At 42.3% G+C, this 16,864-nt stretch overlaps 1 protein-coding gene across 1 annotated transcript in view; it reads left to right on the plus strand.

Moving 5' to 3' along the window:
• Positions 1-2,545: 2,545 nt before the first annotated feature.
• The window catches only part of LOC107569086 (receptor-type tyrosine-protein phosphatase S-like), a 93,144-nt gene continuing 78,825 nt past the window's right edge, over positions 2,546-16,864 (plus strand). Inside the window, exons 1-4 of the mRNA XM_016255082.1 lie at positions 2,546-2,913; positions 5,379-5,490; positions 9,792-9,937; positions 15,233-15,374. Of these exons, the coding sequence (XP_016110568.1) occupies positions 5,406-5,490; positions 9,792-9,937; positions 15,233-15,374 (373 nt within the window). The 5' untranslated portion in view covers positions 2,546-2,913; positions 5,379-5,405. The remainder of the gene's footprint in view (positions 2,914-5,378; positions 5,491-9,791; positions 9,938-15,232; positions 15,375-16,864) is intronic.

Below are 16,864 nucleotides of genomic sequence, written 5' to 3' on the forward strand. Positions count from 1 at the left end.
GCAAATTCTATTTTTTTCTTTAGATTTTTTGAATGTAGTTGCATTTTAAATTGTAATGCTTCAGGTAATGAATGGCATCAGTGAGCATTCGTTTGACCTCAGGGTCACATGACATCAATCACTCTGCTGGCTGGTTTGGATGGTTGCCATGGGAACCATATTCCCAGCTGCCGCTGGTTATCCGTGGATCCGCAAACAGGGCCAGCAGTGATGAGTGAGAGAGACAGAGGGACAGAGAGAGTGTGAGAGAGAGAGAGAGATATGGGCAGAGGTGGTTGACTAGGCAACAGTAAGACAAGATACGCCTCGATGCACCAAAGATAAATAACAGCTTCAGATACAGAGAGAGAGGCTGCAGTCAGACGGCTCAGATGCTGCTGTTAGTCTCTGATCGACAGACAGACAGCGCTGCATGACATTAATTCATGTTTCTGGTTTTACTCTTAATTGCTTCATCACTGCAGGTTATTCTGGAAAAATATACAATGTTTGTCTCATAATATTTCTTCTAAATGTAATCACTCAATCAGCCTCTGCTTAGCTTTCCTTTGGCAGCACACGCAGGGGTTAATGTTAACTAATATGTTAAACAGCTGTTTAGACACTGTTTTAACAAATTCAACTAGTCTTTTTGTCTCATTGTCTATCCTGTTGAACAGTAATAATATACAGTCACATGTTCAAGTCAAGCCATATTTATTTTTATTGTGCTTTATATCATACAGATTGTGTCAAATTAGCTGCACAGTAATAAACAGGAAAATAACAGAAGGAATTATGGAAATTATGGAGAGAGTTCAGATTCTGAAAGACTAAAGTCAGTAAAGCGTCGTTTCAGTTCAGATCAATAACAGCGTAAAGTTCATCAGTTTTGAAACGAGTCCAATCAGATCGTGCTTGTGAAAATCAGATCGTGCTTGCGAAAATCAGATCGTGCTTGTGAAAATCAGATCGTGCTTGCGAAAATCAGATCGTGCTTGTGAAAATCAGATCGTGCTTGCGAAAATCAGATCGTGCTTGTGAAAATCAGATCGTGCTTGCGAAAATCAGATCGTGCTTGTGAAAATCAGATCGTGCTTGCGAAAATCAGATCGTGCTTGTGAAAATCAGATCGTGCTTGCGAAAATCAGATCGTGCTTGTGAAAATCAGATCGTGCTTGCGAAAATCAGATCGTGCTTGTGAAAATCAGATCGTGCTTGCGAAAATCAGATCGTGCTTGTGAAAATCAGATCGTGCTTGCGAAAATCAGATCGTGCTTGTGAAAATCAGATCGTGCTTGCGAAAATCAGATCGTGCTTGTGAAAATCAGATCGTGCTTGCGAAAATCAGATCGTGCTTGTGAAAATCAGATCGTGCTTGCGAAAATCAGATCGTGCTTGTGAAAATCAGATCGTGCTTGCGAAAATCAGATCGTGCTTGTGAAAATCAGATCGTGCTTGCGAAAATCAGATCGTGCTTGTGAAAATCAGATCGTGCTTGCGAAAATCAGATCGTGCTTGTGAAAATCAGATCGTGCTTGCGAAAATCAGATCGTGCTTGTGAAAATCAGATCGTGCTTGCGAAAATCAGATCGTGCTTGTGAAAATCAGATCGTGCTTGCGAAAATCAGATCGTGCTTGTGAAAATCAGATCGTGCTTGCGAAAATCAGATCGTGCTTGTGAAAATCAGATCGTGCTTGCGAAAATCAGATCGTGCTTGTGAAAATCAGATCGTGCTTGCGAAAATCAGATCGTGCTTGTGAAAATCAGATCGTGCTTGCGAAAATCAGATCGTGCTTGTGAAAATCAGATCGTGCTTGCGAAAATCAGATCGTGCTTGTGAAAATCAGATCGTGCTTGCGAAAATCAGATCGTGCTTGTGAAAATCAGATCGTGCTTGCGAAAATCAGATCGTGCTTGTGAAAATCAGATCGTGCTTGCGAAAATCAGATCGTGCTTGTGAAAATCAGATCGTGCTTGCGAAAATCAGATCGTGCTTGTGAAAATCAGATCGTGCTTGCGAAAATCAGATCGTGCTTGTGAAAATCAGATCGTGCTTGCGAAAATCAGATCGTGCTTGTGAAAATCAGATCGTGCTTGCGAAAATCAGATCGTGCTTGTGAAAATCAGATCGTGCTTGCGAAAATCAGATCGTGCTTGTGAAAATCAGATCGTGCTTGCGAAAATCAGATCGTGCTTGTGAAAATCAGATCGTGCTTGCGAAAATCAGATCGTGCTTGTGAAAATCAGATCGTGCTTGCGAAAATCAGATCGTGCTTGTGAAAATCAGATCGTGCTTGCGAAAATCAGATCGTGCTTGTGAAAATCAGATCGTGCTTGCGAAAATCAGATCGTGCTTGTGAAAATCAGATCGTGCTTGCGAAAATCAGATCGTGCTTGTGAAAATCAGATCGTGCTTGCGAAAATCAGATCGTGCTTGTGAAAATCAGATCGTGCTTGCGAAAATCAGATCGTGCTTGTGAAAATCAGATCGTGCTTGCGAAAATCAGATCGTGCTTGTGAAAATCAGATCGTGCTTGCGAAAATCAGATCGTGCTTGTGAAAATCAGATCGTGCTTGCGAAAATCAGATCGTGCTTGTGAAAATCAGATCGTGCTTGTGAAAATCAGATCGTGTTTTTGAAAATCAGATCGTGTTTGTGAAAATCAGATCGTGTTTTCAGAAACGACTCTTCAGATATCAGACAGCAGTCTGCATCTGAGAACGACTCTCTCTTGCTAAAATCAGAGAATGGCTTGGCCTCTCCCGGCTCACCGCTTTATTAGACAATCTTTCCTGTATGTTATATAATATTTGTTCATTTAAATCTGCCATGTCGTGTCTGATTGTAGGAATACCGGATCAGACCGCTGAGGATTATGAAAACCAGGACATGAAGCTCAAACACATCTAGAAAAAAAGAAACGAGTGTGGTGAGTATCTGTCATCTGTGTGTGTGTGTGTGTGTGTGTGTGTGCTGGATAATCACATGCCTTCAGTTCCTCTATTTTTGGACGTGTCGTCTCTTCTCGAGCGTGATTTGAGCGTGTCGTGGATCTGTGAAGGTGTCTTGATTGAACTCTGACAGGCCTGTCAGCAAAGCCCAACTCCTCTTCAGTCGTTTCCTCGAGCGAAGGAAATAAACTCATTTTTGAGAAGCGTGTTTGTCTTGCACTTTACCTTTGATGACCTGACAGCGCGGATGCCATCTGCATGTTAGCTGCACATTAGCATGGGTTTAGCGGCACCCCACCTGACAACGTTCAGTTTGGAACTAATGGCGCGTTGCACAGTTAAAGCGCAGCTGGTTCTGCTAGCATATGCTCGTGCGGGTCTTTAGCTGCTGTTTGATGATCCCGTGTTGAACTGTGTTTGTGGAGCGACTCAACATCTGGCGGCACGTAAGCGGGTTGTGACCTGAGCGAATCACTGGACGGTCGACACGCTGCAATCAGACGCAGCTTTAGCGCAGGCACGCCGGACGGACCGGTAACCCGCTAGAGGAGATTACTGAGACTCTGTTTCACTCGGTATTAGCTCTGGCGCTCATCTGTTCTGCTGTTATTGTCCGAGTTTGAAAAGCAGACCGTGCACGTAACGAGGAGCGATTGATATCGGATCGCACGCAGCCCTGGATGGGAATAATCGATTTTTCAGAGTAAATATTGACTCCTGGCCGAGGATGTTTTGCGGGCCTGTTCTGAACTGGAGCAGAAAAACTCCCTCCCTCCTGGAAGACGGCGGTCCACACTGCACTTAACGTGAAGTCCGAGAGTAAAACGCACAATGCCTGGGAAGCTTTTCAATAATTAATGGGCTCTCTCGTAAAAAATCCATCTCGGCGAGAGTGGAGTGATGGTGTTGAGATGACATCTGTGCACAGCAGCACTTTACTCTTGACTGTTTGAGTGCATGTTTGTTCTCATCAGAGTCCAGACCAGAAAAGCATTGACTGTATTAAACATCCATCGTAATGAGCCACGTCTGCACGAGATCAAAACTACATCAGAAAAACTTGCAGCGATGATGATGATGATGATGAACGTGGCTTCATCAAGTTCAGTCTTGTGCCATAAACCATTTTGCAGCTCATTTTGACCACATTGTGTTTTATATGTTATGTTTTCGCACCATATATTAATGTAAGATTATTTCTAGTGTATTTCTGTCAGATGTTCTGCACATTTTCACCTGTTACAGAAGCACATGGTATGACTACGTATTTTCCAGTTTACAAACCTTTAAATATCAAATACTAAGAAATGCAGTTTTCTCATATTCTTCCAAACGCTGTACCAACGAGTCAAACACAGTCTGAAAAAATAATGTCATATTTCTGAAATGTCAAGGGTTTGTGATTTCCCAGCATGCATTGCAACATGAATAAATGATGCGTTTGTTTTGTCATTATTGTTGGTTATTTGTTGTGTTGTGATGTTTGTACATTTCTTGATTGTGTTTGTACAGTTAACAATATCTTGGATATATTGGCTTTATTAATATTCAATTATTGATACAATAGTTGAGAGAAAGTAGAAATTTGAATCCATCCAGTTTTCTCTGTTTATTTTTTACAGTGCAGATGATGATTTTGCTGTGAGTGTGTGTGTGTGTGTATGAGTATGTGTGTGTGTGTGAGTGTGTGTGTGTGTGTGAGTGTGTATGAGAGTGTGTGTATGTGTGAGTGCGTGTGTGAGTGCGTGTATGAGTGTGTGTGAGTGTGTATGAGAGTGTGTGTATGTGTGAGTGCGTGTGTGAGTGCGTGTATGAGTGTGTGTGAGTGTGTATGAGAGTGTGTGTATGTGTGAGTGCGTGTGTGAGTGCGTGTATGAGTGTGTGTGAGTGTGTATGAGAGTGTGTGTATGTGTGAGTGCGTGTGTGAGTGCGTGTATGAGTGTGTGTGAGTGTGTATGAGAGTGTGTGTATGTGTGAGTGCGTGTGTGAGTGCGTGTATGAGTGTGTGTGAGTGTGTATGAGAGTGTGTGTATGTGTGTGTGTGAGTGTGTGTGTGTGAGTGTGAGTGTGTGTGAGTGTGTGTGTGTGTGTATGAGTATGTGTGTGTGTGTGAGTGTGTGTGAGAGTGTGTGTATGTGTGTGAGTGTGAGTGTGTATGAGTGTGTGTGTATGAGTGTGAGTGTGTGTGTGTCTCTCTGTGTGTGTGTGTGTGTGAGTGAGTGTGTGTGTGTGTGTGTCTCTCTGTGAGTGAGTGAGTGTGTGTGGGTGTGGCTCTCTGTGAGTGAGTGTGTGTGTGTGAGAGAGAGAGTGTGTGTGTGTGTGTGGCTCTCTGTGAGTGAGTGTGTGTGTGTGGGTGTGTGCGCGTGTGAGTGAGTGAGTGAGTGAGTGTGTGTTGTGTTTCTGCGCTGCTGTTGAGTCTCTCTCTCTCTCTCTCTCTCTGCAGTGTGTCTGGAGTCCGTCGTCGAGGGTCATGGCTGTCTGGGGCAGGGGTCCTCTCCGCTCCTCGCTGCTGCTGCTCGTCTTCATCTTCCTGCAGAACTCCTGCGACTCCTTGTGTAGGTCTCCATGCGCTCTAATGCGCTGTTGTTGGTATGGTAACAATGCATGTCCTTTGTGATGGGATGTCGACATGTTGTCATGGAAACTAAGCAGAGGCTGATGCTGTTTAACTGTAATGAATTATTAAAACAGAAAGATTGGTGTCTGCTGGACGCTGGAATGAAAGTGAATTCTCTCTCTTTAACAATAAAACACTGATGAATAAAGAAAGCGCAGCTGTGATCAGTGTGACTGAAGAGGCCGTTTCATGTGATGTCACCAAAGATTCATTAAAATGTTCAACCTTGAATCAGCATTTAATATAGTTATAATGATTGCATTAATTCACACATGAGTTAACTGTATTAATTAATTGCGTTATTAATTGCATTCCAGTGATTATTGCATTCATTATTTCATTGCAATAATTCAGACCTGAGTTGCGTGAAAGCCGTGTAAATAATGATCACAGTCTCTGATTCACAATATCAGTGTGATCATGTTCTCACAGTGTCACATGACCCCATATAGCGATGATGTCATTTCCTCTCATGGCAGTCGTCATGGTGATGTTTGCAGGGATGCAGGTTCTGTCTCTCGGTGTGTGTGTGTGTGTGTGTGTGTGTGTGTGTGTGTGAGTGCGTGTGTGTGATTCTTAAGGGTGCTGTTGTGTTTCTGGAAGATTCCAGTGTGTGTGTGTGTGTGTGTGTGAGAGAGAGAGAGAGTGAGAGCTGTCAGTGGAGCAGGAGGCGCGCGGAGGAAACGCCCCACAGCAGCTCGTTCAGTTTATTTTCTGTTTATTGTGCTTCAGTGGCAGCTCACCTCAGCCCTCCATACACTGAGAAAAGATGATGTATAGCATACAAGCAATAATAATAGTATTGAAATCTGCATAAATTAAACGGTTAAACAAGTGGAAATAAAATAACACACAAATATCACACATACACTCATCTTGTGTGTGTGTGTGTGTGTGTGTGTGTGTGCGTCTCACACGTAGAGGTGGGGATCTTCCTGCAGAACTCCTGCGACTCCTTGTGTAGGTCTCCATGCGCTCTAATGCGCTGTTGTTGGTATGGTAACAATGCATGTCCTTTGTGATGGGATGTCGACATGTTGTCATGGAAACTAAGCAGAGGCTGATGCTGTTTAACTGTAATGAATTATTAAAACAGAAAGATTGGTGTCTGCTGGACGCTGGAATGAAAGTGAATTCTCTCTCTTTAACAATAAAACACTGATGAATAAAGAAAGCGCAGCTGTGATGTGATCAGTGTGACTGAAGAGGCCGTTTCATGTGATGTCACCAAAGATTCATTAAAATGTTCAACCTTGAATCAGCATTTAATATAGTTATAATGATTGCATTAATTCACACATGAGTTAACTGTATTAATTAATTGCGTTATTAATTGCATTCCAGTGATTATTGCATTCATTATTTCATTGCAATAATTCAGACCTGAGTTGCGTGAAAGCCGTGTAAATAATGATCACAGTCTCTGATTCACAATATCAGTGTGATCATGTTCTCACAGTGTCACATGACCCCATATAGCGATGATGTCATTTCCTCTCATGGCAGTCGTCATGGTGATGTTTGCAGGGATGCAGGTTCTGTCTCTCGGTGTGTGTGTGTGTGTGTGTGTGTGTGTGTGTGTGTGAGTGCGTGTGTGTGATTCTTAAGGGTGCTGTTGTGTTTCTGGAAGATTCCAGTGTGTGTGTGTGTGTGTGTGTGAGAGAGAGAGAGAGTGAGAGCTGTCAGTGGAGCAGGAGGCGCGCGGAGGAAACGCCCCACAGCAGCTCGTTCAGTTTATTTTCTGTTTATTGTGCTTCAGTGGCAGCTCACCTCAGCCCTCCATACACTGAGAAAAGATGATGTATAGCATACAAGCAATAATAATAGTATTGAAATCTGCATAAATTAAACGGTTAAACAAGTGGAAATAAAATAACACACAAATATCACACATACACTCATCTTGTGTGTGTGTGTGTGTGTGTGTGTGTTTGCGTGTCTCACCTGCAGATGAGGGAGGGTTTATAGATGAATGTCACGGGATCAGCTGTGACTCGCCGCTATGATCCTGCTCTCTGGGTGCCGTATCTATGACAACGGTCTCCGGCCTGCGTGTGTGTGAGAGAGTGTGTGTGTGTGTGTGTGCTGCAGAATCTGATCGTCTCGTGTTCACGGTCGAGTGTTTAGTGGCCTGTTGTAATCAGGCTGGTGTTTTTGGTGACAGATGGTCCTGCATTCACTGCCTATATAAGCTCTTACTGATATCATAACGTCTAACAATTTATTGTTTCTATATTTCATCATTAATGCACCAGTATGGATTTTTCAGTAGCAAGATAAGAGCGGTTGACCGATATCATGTTATTATACCTGCTGTGGACTAATAGTTTAAAGGAGTCATAATCTGCCTCGGTTTCTCTGAGGTCGACGAATAATAAACATCATAACGTAGAAGTAATAAGCTATTTTCTGTCCTGTTTTAACCCTCCTCATCAGAACGCTGTTTGGATAGGCGTGGAGGATTGTAGAGTCGGAAGTAAACACCCACTGCTGTGATTGGCTAACAGTTGTGTATGATTGACAGTCTACATCTTTCACAGATGGACGCTGCTGTGATTTAGGTTAAAAACACATAAATACTCACATCAAACTGTTTAACAGACAAAGCAGTAGTGATCACGTCATGAAAACAGTTACACTTGTGTTGCGACATTACAGTCAGATCCAGTAGTCGACAGCATCGTCTATTAGTTTCAGTCTTTCTGAAAATCCCACGTTGAATTGTGCTTTGTTTGTAAACGAATCCGCTGTAAAATGAAGTGAACAAAGGAGTTCTCACTGACGCGGTCTGGAACTTCATTAAAAATAAAGTTCATCCACTCTTTTCTAACGTTGGGATCTGAAGGAAGGCGATGTTTTTACACAACTTGGCACTGCACAGTGTCTTGTCGTCTTCGGAGCATCTTTATCATTTAGTTTCTGTGTAGACCCGCGTTCGCCTCTCTCCTAAACACTACATGTGCGAATCAGTGGGCGGGGCTAAACAGGCAGCGATGTAGAAGCAGGCGTTAATCTTCTGCAGAGGCGGGGTTTATCCACACTATTACATCATAGAGTAGAACATTCCACAAGCTGTAGTTTTGGCTGACTGCCTTCAGTATAAGCTGGTTTAGACTAATGACAAAGATTTGAGTTCTGAAACTTACAGCATGTTTTTATAGTACAATGACCTCTTATATGTCAAAAGATCAAGGGAATTTTGGTTTCTCAGTTCATGACCCCTTTAATTATGACATTGGTGATACATAAACAGATTTTATACAAGGTTAGAAATCCATGCAGAGCATTTAAACATGTTCACTGTGCAGTCGTGCTGTCGTAACAGAAAAGCCTGACATCAGCTTGAGTTGAGTTTCCGTGATGGCTTCTGCTGTTTGTGAAGCTGCTTTGACACGATTGGCGTTTCTCTACGAATGAAGCTGACTTGATCAACTCTCCCAATCCACAGTTTCATTCAGTGCTGAAATATGTGGACAAAAATGTCAAATGTAAAAAAGTCAAGTCATGTTTATTTGTATTGCTGTTAAACGAACACTCCACTATTTTTGAAAATAGGCTAATTTTCCGACTCGCCTAGAGTTAAACAGCTGAGTTTCACCGTTTCCGAATCCATTCAGCCGATCTCCGGGTCTGGCGGTAGCACTTTTAGCTTAGCTTAGCATAGATCATTGAATCTGATTAGACCGTTAGCATCTCGCTCAAAAATGATCAAAGAGTTTCTATATTTTTCCTGTTTAAAACGTGACTCTTCTGTAGTTACATCGTGTACTAAGACCGACGGAAAATGAAAAGTTGTGATTTTCTCGGCCGATATGGCTGGGAACTATACTCTCATTCCGGCGTAATAATCAAGGAGCTTTGCTGCCGTAGCATGAGTGCAGCAGGCTCAATGATATTACGCAGCGCCTGAAAATAGTCCCCAGCACGCTCCCTGTGCAAGCAGGTGGTCACGTTGGTTATGTTGACGGAAGTTAGCCTATTTTCATAATAGATTCAAATCAACTTGAATTTAATTGAATTGTATTGCACTTTTCCACCTCATTTGACAGAAGTGTTGATGTTTAAATGTCATCCGTTCATGAGCTGCTGTGTAAGTGAGTCGTGTGTGTTGAACAGGTGTGTTTCTGAGTGTGAGTGTGAGTTGAACACGAGGCCAGTGCGAGCGAGCAGCAGAGAGGCTGTAAATGATGATTAATTGATGATCGTGACGTCAGTGAGGTGCTTGTGTTTGTGTTGCAGTGGCGCCGAGGTTCACTAAGATTCCCACGGATCAGATCGGTGTGTCCGGCGGAGTCGTGTCGTTCGTGTGTCAGGCCGCAGGCGACCCCAAGCCTCAGGTGTTCTGGAACAAAAAGGGCAAGAAAGTGAATTCACAGAGGATCGAGGTGAGAAGCACAGCATCAGATCACTCTGTGACGAGATTCCGACTGAATCAGGCAGTCGTGACAAGCAGACTGAGTGAATGAATGAATAAATATATACTGTATATATATATATATATACAGTGGTGGCCAATATTATTAGAACACTAGTAGAACAAACTGAGACTCAATCCAGAAGAACTGACGCTTCTAGAAACCTGCTGCGAAGCTCCTGAGAAACTCTGCTCAAGTGCACCGAGGGCAAACGCTGCTTTAAACACAAAGATGCTCACACCAAATGATGATTTCATTTAGTTAATAGAAGTTAATTGATACAGAAAATCTATTTTTGACAGCATCCTCATTTTACAGCATTTTTACTTTCAAACTTTCAAACTTTCTTGAAGCGTCTCAGAGACACAGTTCTTCTGGATTGAGTCTCAGTTTGTTCTGTTTCTTCATGTGACTCCAGACAGACTGATGATGATCAGATCAGAGCTCTGTGTGCAGCACTAACATATATCTCACTGCATTAAGTGAGTGAGTGAGTGAGTGAGTGACGTGACGTGACATGTGGCCAAGTATGGTGACCCATAAGTGAGTGAGTGAGTGAGTGAGTGACGTGACGTGACATGTGGCCAAGTATGGTGATCCATACTCAGAATTAGTGCTCTGCATTCACCCATCCAAAGTGCACACACACAGCAGTGAACACACACAAACCGTGAACACACACACCCAGAGCAGTGGGCATTTTTATGCTGCGGCGCCCGGGGAGCAGTTGGGGGTTCGGTGCTTTGCTCAAGGGCACTCAGTCGTGGTATTGAAGGTGGGAGAGAGCGCTGTACATTCACTCCCCCCACCTACAATCCCTGCCGGTACGAGACTCGAACCCGCAACCTTTGGGTTATGAGTCCGACTTTCTAACCATTAGGCCACGACTTCCCCTATTATATATAAACGAGGCCATTATTACAGTTAATGACACAAACTGATATTTCCTCCTGACACACTCCAGCAGACGACAGAAATAACTGACTTAAAACCATTTTTAGCTGCTGATAATATTAGTGATCCACTGTATACATACATACACACACATGGTTTTATCAGGTGTGTACAGTAGATGATTAGTTACCGTGTGTGTGTTTAAAACACATGTGTTCAAATGTCCCAGTTGGACAGTAACAGCTGAAATCAGCTAATGTTTTCCAGAATATCAGTCACGTCTGAATATTACTGAAAATTGCATTGCTGAGAGAAAAAAACACAGATAAGTCACATCGGTGTATAAATTGCATTTTATTATTATACTGTAAAATACCAGTAAATGAAACATTTACAGTACAAACATTATAAACACTGTGATATCCTCTCACGCCACAGCAAGCCCTTTAAATGTAACTGTACTCAGAACAGAATGAAAGATTTAAATATAAAAGAAACATAAATTATAGTGACATTCATTGTAAACAACATTTATTATAAACGCCAAGCCTAAACGAGTTCATTTAAAGTGCTTTATAAATAAACTTGCCTCTCGTTCCTCTCACATTCAGCACCAGTACAAATGTGTGTGATTTGACCATGCTTTACGTGCTTGACATTAATTGCATTTCATAAAACTCACTTTGGAATAGAAGTCAAATCATGTTTCATATGATAAAAAATACAATAAATACAATACAATTAATTCTGTGGAGCGGCCAATGGTCCCCATACGGAAAACTGATTATTAAACATTCTAAATAATATTTTAAATGTGTGAGAGTGTGTGTGAGTGTGTGTGTGTGTGTGTGAGAGAGTGTGTGAGAGAGAGAGAGAGTGTGTGTGTGTGTGTGTGTGTGTGGGGGAGGGTGAGAGTGTGTGTGTGTGTGAGAGAGTGTGTGTGAGAGAGTGTGAGAGTGTGTGTGAGAGAGAGAGAGTGTGTGCGTAGTTTACGAGTTTACGCAAGCGCCGGAAGTGATCGCTCGTGTGTATACGTCACTCATTGTTTACACAGTGCACAGTCATTGGTGGCTAATCAAAATGGTACTTACTTGCGCTTATCCGGATTGTTCAAACTGACTTCTGAGCCTGCTCACCTGAAGTTATGGTCGATTGCTCTTCGGCTGGATATCAACACACTGTGACGAGTCGGCTGCCTCCCCCTAATTATCAGCATCACCCCGTCCCTTAATCGCCGCCCTTCACCAGGAGGGGCGCTGAAATAGCCAGGGCTTGGCGGCGTGTGATGGGCACACCTGAACCGAATGGAGCCTCATCACCGCCGCTGTTTAAATGCCGAGCGCGCCTCTCCTCGGGAGACCGGTCTCTTCCCTGTGCATGCACGCTGGTGTCCTCGTGGGTCCAGGAGGGGTGCGTAGAGGGACTCCCGTGCCGCCAGAGTCGTGAGCTGCCGGACCCGCAGTCCGGACGAGAACCACACCCGTTACACGGCCGTCGGGCAAGGATGCTGGGCCGTCTAGTCCCTTCAAGCGCCGTGGGTTGAGAGAAGGACGAAGCCGCTGATAGAAGCCGCCGCGGTATCAAAAAATGATATAAATACTGTTCGGTTTCTGGCACAAACTGATCGTTTCGTGTGTTGGGACATCAATGTGTCGTCACAAGCCACAGGGTTTCATTTGGATTTGTCTGCGCATGTTTTTTTTTTACACTCATAGATTTGGTTACCATTGCCATGCATTATACGACTGATAGACTGCAACGGCTGGAGTTAAAAATCATCAAATGTGTTCTACTGAAGAAACAAAGTCACCTACATCTTGGATGCCCTGCGGGTAAGCAGATAAACATCACATTTTCATTTTTGGGTGAACTATCCCTTTAACCACTGATAGTTGTGGTCCTCTTTTGGAAGACCAAACAAAGTAGTTTTGCTTTCACAACGAAACACACAGCGTCTTCACGACGCGGCGGCAGCAACAATACTACAGCGAGAATAAAAGTTACGCCTTCTTTCTTTGCGTGAACATTTGGGTGGTGTTATGCAAATCTTCCCACATAGTGATGTAGACATGTGGGGGCGTGTTAGAACGAGCCGTTTTAGGTAGACGTGGCTGACTCTTAACTTTTATAAAGTGTAACGGTGGTGGGCCCCCAGAAAACAATTTATAGTCAATATTTCGATCAATTGTTTTTTAAGTCAACATTTTCGGGCGCCAGACAGGTATAAGCCTGCCAAGAAAAACCCAGGATAGCTTAAAATAACCACCTGTTATATTCAACAAACTAAATTTTCACAGAGACTTTTAATTAACAAAAATGGGTTTACTCAACACCAAAAAAAAAAAAAAACAGTCAAAACTAGTTTGATCAACACCAAACAATCCACAAAAAAAAACAACAGCCTCAATCAAATATAACAAAGAAAAATGTAACAAATGATCAGAAAAAAACAAAAATCATAGAACAATTTCAGACTCCACTACTCATTTTCTCTTTGTTCTTGGTATATATATTTTTTAACCCATAAGATACGTCAGATACGGCACAGTTCATTGTAACAGGGCTTTCAGTAGATTCACATTTTAAATCCCAGTTTGTCCATGTAAGGAAAACACAATGAATAAGTAGTTTGTAGGAGTAAGGGAAATCAACAAATCAACAAAACAATATACAGTGGGGAAAAAAAGTATTTAGTCAGCCACCAATTGTGCAAGTTCTCCCACTTAAAATCAGGCTCAATAAACTAGAAAAACGAAATTAAATAAACACATCGGTAGTGCGTGTTTGAATAGCGTGGAACACGAGCCACACTCCACACGGTAACTCCAACTCAACTTCTCTCCCACAACTCTGACGAGAACTGTGTTCACTTGTGACGTCTCTCGCCCCAGGTGTGTGAGCCTCGCCCTTATATTTGCTTCTCCCTTTAATTGATATGCATGCCTCCCTTTATGTCATTGAGTTGTGAAATGAAAGTGAAAGCAAACAAGTGGCATACAGAGTTTTCCGTTCTGCCGCAAAATAATATCTCTTTGGATTTGAGACTTTAGTCTTTGCAACTTTACAGATCTTCTTTATGCACCAAGAGCTTGTAACACTCCAAAGAGAAAGGAACACTTGAAATCGCATCATATGACCCCATTAACGTATTTGAATAATAGAAATGTGTTAGTGTGTTATGTGTAAGCCAGGTTAAAGAGATGGGTTTTTAATCTAGATTTAAACTGACAGAGTGTGTCTGCCTCCCGAACAATGTTAGGTAGATTATTCCAGAGTTTGGGCGCTAAATAGGAGAAGGATCTGCCGCCCGCAGTTGATTTTGATATTCTAGGTATTATCAGATTGCCAGAGTTTTGAGAACGCAGCGGACGTGGAGGACTATAATGTAACAAGAGCTCGTTCAAATACTGAGGTGCTAAACCATTCAGGGCTTTATAAGTAATAAGCAAGATTTTAAAATCTATAGGATGTTTAATAGGGAGCCAGTGCAGTGTTGACAAAACCGGGCTAATATGGTCATACTTCCTGGTTCTAGTGTGAGAGAGATTGTGTGTGTGTGTGTGAGAGAGAGAGATTGTGTGTGAGAGAGTGTGTGTGTGTGTGTGTGTGTGTGTGTGTGAGGGAGATTGTGTGTGTGAGAGAGAGTGTGCGAGAGTGTGTGCGTGTGTGTGTGTGTTTGCACCTGCGTCCTCACAGCTGGTGAGGGAGAGTCTTTATTCTGCACTTTTGTGACCAAACAGCAGGGGATTTGAACTAATCTGTTCTCATGAATATGCAAATGAGATGCTAATGAGCAGAGCAGAAGCCTTTATTCCTGTACAGTCACTTAAGCAGCAGAAGAAAGATGGTGTTTCTGCGGGGAATGCAGCTCCTAAAGCGTGTCGCCTCTGTTAGCGGCGGAAAAGAATCCTGCTTTGCCTGAAGTCATTGTCAATCACACGTGAAATAAGCATAAATGAGTTTAGTTCAGCCGCTGATCAAACAGTTTGATTCAGTGAACATGAATTCAGAGCTCATACTGGCTGCTGATGTCACTTCCTGTGTGTGTGTGTGTGTGTGTTTCATTCCTCACTGGATGAGTGTGTTTAGTGTGTGTTCTGGGATCCCAAATGAACCTATTAAGACTGTAAATACTGCAGAATTACCTTTTATAAACTCTTAAAGGTCTCCATATTTGATCAGTTCAGTTATTCGGTCGGATAAAAGTCATGGAAATATAATTTATTTAAATGTGTTGGTCATAAATGAGTTATTATTTCACTTGTTGCGAGATTCTGAATCTGAACATAATTCAGCTTACTCTTTGATCTGCTAACTGTGATCTGCTGTGATTGGTGGATGTCTGCTCATGCTGCTCTCTCATTGGTCCAGACCGTAGAGTTTGATGAAGGGGCGGGAGCAGTGCTGCGTATCCAGCCACTCAGAGCGCCGCGGGACGAAAACGTTTACGAATGTGTCGCCAAAAACACTGAAGGTGAAGTCGCCGTGACCTCCAAACTGTCCATCATCAGAGGTGAGATACACTATCGTCATCATCGTTATAAACTCACACCACTCATCATTTCCTCCAAATGTACTGTGTATTGCTGTCACACTGCAGACAACAGTGTTCTTCCTTTGTGTGTTTGTGTTGTTTTGCAGTACAAACATCTAAACATTCTTAAGTGAAGATGCATTACCTGGAGATGCAAAACGGCTTAAAATATTAAGTATTGTTTTCTGAAAAATGTATTAAAATTAAGCAAGTTCATGCTTAAGACAAGAACAAATATCTGCCAGTGGAGTCAGAAAAACAATCTTTTCTGACACCTTAAACGCTCTTCATTTTAAACACATTTTGCTTCTCCAGTCAATGCATCTTGATTTAAGAATGTTTTCTGGAAAATACTAAGTCAGAAAATCTTTTTTTGCAGTGAGATATTTCTGTGATTATTGTCATGTCTCTTTGCACTCATCTGCTGTGTAATAATGTTGATTCTAAAACGTCTGATTCTTCACAAGTGCATGTGTTCAGCATGTGAAGGAAAAGTGAACAGATGTAGTTGACTCGAGCGGAAGAGACGGCGTTGGTCTTTGTGTTGGTGCTTCATTGGCTGCTGCTGGGCTTGTTTTGATTGGTTGGCCGCGTCACAAAGGCCCCGGGGCCCTGCACATGCTGCCTGTAATCGAGACGATAGCGAGACGCTTGGCTCACGGCCGCATTCACAACACCATCAGCTCAGCGCTTGTGTCATTCGTGAAGAACCGGCTGTCAGACGCGAGAGAATCCTCCAGAAACACGGCTTTGGTTCCTGATTCCTGATCGCTGTGTCAGCCCATTACAGTTTATTTCAGCTGCTTACACACATTTTCAAAACGTTGCCTCTTTTTTTCCAAAACGTTACACACAAATCCAAGAATTGCACACAAAACACAAAATGCCTCACATCTCTTGCAAAATGAAGCACTGCATTCAAAATATCACAAACACAAATTGCAAACACCTTTGCTATAATATTAAAAATGTTTTCAGCTGCTTACACAAATAACCTTCACTTGTCACACAGTTTCTGAAAGCTGACACTCAAACAGCAGAAACACACACCAAATCTGCAAAACCAGACACTAATACTGGATCTTTGACTCCGTTTTCAATTTCATTTTGCAAAACACATCACACTATTCTCTATGTAACGCACTAAAATCTAACAGGAATTAATATTATGGCAAAGCTGTTTGCAAATGTTTGCTTTTGAGACGTGTTTGTGATATTTTGAATGCAGCGCTTCATTCTGCAAGAGATGTGAGGCATTTTGTATTTTGTGTGCAATTGTTGGATTTGTGTGTGAAGTTTTGGAAAAAAAGAGGCAACGTTTTGAAAATGTGTGTAAGCAGCTGAAAAAACAAAACTGTAATTCCTGTTAGAATTTTGTGTGTTGCATAGAGAACTGTGTTGTGTTTTGCAAAAAGTGTTTTATGAAATTGAAAATTAGAATTAGTGTATGGTTTTGCAGATTTGGTGTG

Source organism: Sinocyclocheilus grahami, unplaced genomic scaffold (genome assembly GCF_001515645.1).
Source record: "Sinocyclocheilus grahami isolate Dianchi unplaced genomic scaffold, SAMN03320097.WGS_v1.1 scaffold1310.1, whole genome shotgun sequence".
NCBI lineage: Eukaryota > Metazoa > Chordata > Actinopteri > Cypriniformes > Cyprinidae > Sinocyclocheilus > Sinocyclocheilus grahami.